The sequence below is a fragment of the Callorhinchus milii genome, unplaced genomic scaffold (assembly GCF_018977255.1).
Source record: "Callorhinchus milii isolate IMCB2004 unplaced genomic scaffold, IMCB_Cmil_1.0 Scaffold23, whole genome shotgun sequence".
Lineage (NCBI taxonomy): Eukaryota > Metazoa > Chordata > Chondrichthyes > Chimaeriformes > Callorhinchidae > Callorhinchus > Callorhinchus milii.
In genome coordinates, this window is record NW_024704764.1 from 7245088 (window position 1) to 7249562 (window position 4475).

The 4475-nt window shown below is 45.0% G+C and overlaps 1 protein-coding gene across 1 annotated transcript; it reads right to left on the minus strand.

Moving 5' to 3' along the window:
• Nucleotides 1-2205: 2205 nt before the first annotated feature.
• Nucleotides 2206-3935, minus strand: LOC103183799 (C-C chemokine receptor type 7). Its single transcript, XM_042343444.1, has 2 exons — nucleotides 3786-3935; nucleotides 2206-3303 (listed from the first exon to the last, which is right to left on the minus strand). The coding sequence occupies exons 1-2, from the start codon at nucleotides 3933-3935 to the stop codon at nucleotides 2224-2226; spliced, it is 1230 nt and encodes a 409-aa protein (XP_042199378.1). The 3' UTR covers nucleotides 2206-2223.
• Nucleotides 3936-4475: the final 540 nt, after the last annotated feature.

Below are 4475 nucleotides of genomic sequence, written 5' to 3' on the forward strand. Positions count from 1 at the left end.
AAAATAGTCACAGAAAAATTGCTACTGTGAGACATCAGTTTTTCAAGACACAGTTGCTATTTTTGTACCGTTTGCACGGCCGCCTGTGTCTCTTATTATCCCACATTTTAAATAAATGGTGGGTGAAGTTAACTGGACTTTATGCAAGAGCATTGAATGTAAATGACACAAAATTATGTTAAGTTTATACAAGAAATCACAGGATTATTATTATTAATTATTATTATTATCATTGGTGGTCGAGCTTTCCATTCTGTACCTCTGACCTCTGGAGCACTCTCCTGTAATCTTGCCCCCACACTCCCCCATCTGTCTTCAATTCTCGCTTAAAACCTACCTCTTTAACGACATCTGTGATAACCTCACTTTTGCCATCTTCCATCTCGCCACTGTAAAGCACTCTAAGGCATGATTTTATATGAAGGGCACTATATAATTCTGAGTTGTTGTCTGTTGTTGGTTGAATAAATTTGGAAAGAATCGCATATTTATAGCATCTCACATCAAAATTAGTTTTACAGTAATTTCTGCCCAAGTTAATGATTTTTGTAACAATAGTTCCTACACTTGGTATAGGGACTTTCACACCAGTAGACAAACTAATTTCTCTTTTTGAATCGTGCCATAGAACAGACACTCAAAGCCTCGGTTTAACATTGCTTCTGAAGGAAGTCTATTTACACACAGCAAGGTCCACAAACATTCGTGATAACCTTGCATTTGGTAATAACGCCTCATCGGATCATCAAGATATCACAAAGCACTTCCTTGTGTAAAGATTTTACTGTAAAGTGTAGTGACTGTGTATTTGCGGCCATGAGATGAATGACTAATTCATCTGAGGATTGTCAGCCTGGACACTGGCTTCCTGTATGAAGGAAGGTTGACTAAATTGAGGCTTTATCCTCTGTAACAGAAGAAATTGGGAGATTGATTTGATAGAACTGTTTAACACTCTGAAGTTGATTTGAGGAATACTATTTCACTTGGTGGGAACTTTGCTAGACGTGGGATTGTTAGCAAAATAATCAGGGGAGAGGCTAGAAGAAATAAGAAATTTCCACTCTCGGTGGGTGGTCAGGGTTTTGGAGTATATCGTGACAGGTGATTCTTTGACGCTACATCAAGCAATCGCTCTAAAGGAAACTGGATAAGCTTCTGAGAAGTAAATAAAATAAAGACCTAAAGAAAGAGCTGGAAATAGAATTAAGGAAAGGGACGATTTAAAACTACGGAAGTCGCAGTGGCCGACAAGCTGGGCTGAAAGACCTTCCTCGGAGCTGAAAATTTCTACCGGGTAAAAATTGTGGTATTATAAACCATTCATTTTTCATGTTGGGGTGCACTTGACATTCTGACCTTCACGCTCAAACTGCTGCAGTACATTGAATGGCCACGAGGTGGTTGTCCAGGCCACGGTTTGTGACTGATTGCACGTCAACCGGGCGCAGTGGTGGAGCTCTCGCCTCCGAGTCGGAAGGTTGTGGGTTCAAGCCCCCACGTTGGCACTTGGAATCACACAGTCCAAGGCTAAGCTATGCACATTCTCTCTGTGATAGTTGACTAAGAATAATGATGTGGAGGCTGATTGTTATCTCCATTTCTGTGGTCAGGGTTTGGAGTGTATTGTGACAGGTGATTTTTGACGGTAAATCAAGCAATCAATCAGAAGGAAACTGGATAAGCTTCTGAGAAGTCAAAAAAAACATGAAGAAAGAGCTGGAAATAGAGCTGAGATCAGTCACAGAATGTGAGGTTCTCACTATACACAGATCCATTCATATAGGAAGTGCAGTCACCAATTATCCCAGGGTGAGGAAAAACATTGCTGCATGATACAAGCGCCCTCTCGCCCCACACTGCGGTGTAACTGTGGAGCTACGCAGCAGGCGAGAAAGTGTTAGTCACCAGAAAAATTGAAAAAGACACAGCTTAAATGAATCAGGTCTAAAGCTTTATTCAGTTGTGCAGCTGCTGATTGCCACACGATACAATACAGCAGAAAATTAAATCTATCCAGTGCCTTTCACGTCGGGAGGATGTCCCAAAGCGATAGACAGTCCGGGATTTGGACTATCACTGTTGTGCGCAATTGGCTGTCGCGTTTCGCCCACAAAATATACAGTTAATTCACTTTACGGCGTATTCTGTGAAGCGCTTTGGGACGACTCAAAGACGTGATAAGGCGCTGTATCGAAATGCAAGGATTATTTACATGTTTCTTTAAAGAGCGAAAGAGCTGCTTGTTTCTATGTTAGAAGCTGAGCCTCGCTTGGTGTACCTTCTCGATCTGAAGTGCTTGAGACAGCGTGTGCGACTGATGCAACCGCTGGCCTGGAGCAGATGCAAGATATCACTTCTGAATCTGACACCCACAAAGGCGTAGAGGAGGGGGTTCAGGCAGCAGCGGGAATAGGCCAGGCAGCTGGTGACCTGGATGGTGATATCTCGCTGACTTCTCTGCTGACAAACCGATGAGCTGTGGTTCAAAGTATCAGCGGTCTCGAGGATGCTGATTATATTGTACGGCGTCTGGAAGACCACGAACGTCACCACGATGGCCATTATGACCTTGAAGGCTTTGTGCTTCTCCGAGTTCCGTGCCTGCAGCAGGGTCCGGATGATGATGGAATAACAGAACAACATGACCAGCAGAGGGATGAGAAAGCCAATCACCAGCTGTGTGATTAGGGTCCCCACCTTCATCCAACCATTGGCCACATCTGGGTAGGTCATCCAACACACCTGCTCCTCCAACTCCACATGGCTGTAGATGAACTGCGGCAGGCTTATCAGGATGGACACGAACCAGACGATCAAGCAAGTGACCTTGCTGTAGTAAATGGTCTTGCCTCGGAGACGGTGAGCTAGGGTGGCCCTGACAATCACAATGTACCTGTCCACGCTGATGCAGGTCAGGAACAGGAAGCCGCTGTAGAAGGTCATGCTGTAGAGGCTCTGCACGATTTTGCACATGGCGTTTCCGAAGATCCAGCCGTGCACAGAGCTGGCAGCCATGTAGGGGAGAGTGAAAATGAACAAGAGGTCAGCAATGGCCAGGTTCAGCAGATACATATCAGTCATGCTCTTCAGTTTCCTGTAACAGATGTAGATGGTCAGGACGAGGCCATTCCCGACCAGGCCCAGGATGAAGACCACGGAATAGACGCAGGGTTGCAGCACCCGGATTAAGTCTATCACGTAGACATTCTCACAGGGAGCTGGAAACCTCGAGTAATCTACGTTGTTTGTTTCTTCGGGGTAATCAGTGCTTACCTCATAAGTTGCCATCATCAGCGAAAACTGAAAAAAAAAGGCAAAATTAGACAGAGATATCTTCAGGCCTTTCCCACCTCGCCACGCACTGTGATGGTTGGACACGCAATAGGCCAGTGAAGGCCAGATAGCGTGCATGCCAAGGAATGATGAGATGGATACACAATGGGAAGGCAGTGGACACACAATGTACGTGTGATAAATAATAATAATAAATATAAATAATCCTTGCATTTGCTATAGCGCCTTATCACGTCTTTGAGGCGTCGCAAACCACTTTGCAGAATATTCTGTAAAGTTAATGGGCTGTATATTTTGTGGGCCAAACGGATATTGCAATAGATACATAATGTGCACGTGGTGGGCGCAAATGTGCCTTTGAAAGCCACACAAATGTGCATGGAATGGACAGCCACACCATGAGCATGGGGTGAGTATGCAGTGATCAATTCGTAAACATATACCGGTCTCTGTAACATTGCCCACGTCCACCACTACACACTGCCGACACCCTCATTCATGCTTTCATCGTATCCAGGCTTGATTATGCCAACACTCGCCGAGCTTCGCCGCTCCTCTCTATATAGGCTGCAGATATCCCAGAACAATACAGCCTGCGTCATCTCTCTACGCTCCATGAGCTCTTCGCTCAGCTCCATTGGATCCACTCCCTCTGGTTACATCACGTTCAAATAATAATAATAATAATCCTTGCATTTGATATAGCGCTTTTCACGTCGGGAGGATGTCCCAAAGCGCTTCACAGAACACACTGTAAAGTGAATTGACTGTATATTTGCGGGCGAACGCGGCGGCCAATTGCGCACAGCAATGTCCCACAAACAGTCGTAGATTGAAAATGACCAATTTATTATTGTTTTTGGTTTTGGAGGGATTATTTATTAGGCTCTGTGTGGAGTAAGGAAACTTGCCCAAGGTTTCGCCCTCTGCCTGGAATTGAACTCAGGTCTCTCGCTCGCAAAGCGAGTGCTCTAACCACTGAGTTACAGGACTCCAAGGTCCTTGTTCTTCATCTGTCTCACCCCAACCTACCAACCTGCCTCTGCGACCTCCTTCAACCCTCTCTGTGGGCAGGTTTTTATCCATTCTACTTGATGTGCTCTGGGACGCAATCCCACATGAATGGCGCTATATAAATGCAAGTTGTTGTTGTACTCTGTGCTGTAGGATTCTATGAT

Bases quoted from the DNA above. Each gene is read 5' to 3' on its own strand.
- LOC103183799 (XM_042343444.1), bottom strand. From the start codon at position 3,935: ATGGAGCTGAGCGAAGAGCTCATGGAGCGTAGAGAGATGACGCAGGCT. The intron at 3,304-3,785 runs GTCGGCAGTGTG...TTTTTTTTTCAG, and splicing joins ATGAAAGCATGAATGAGGGT to TTTTCGCTGATGATGGCAAC.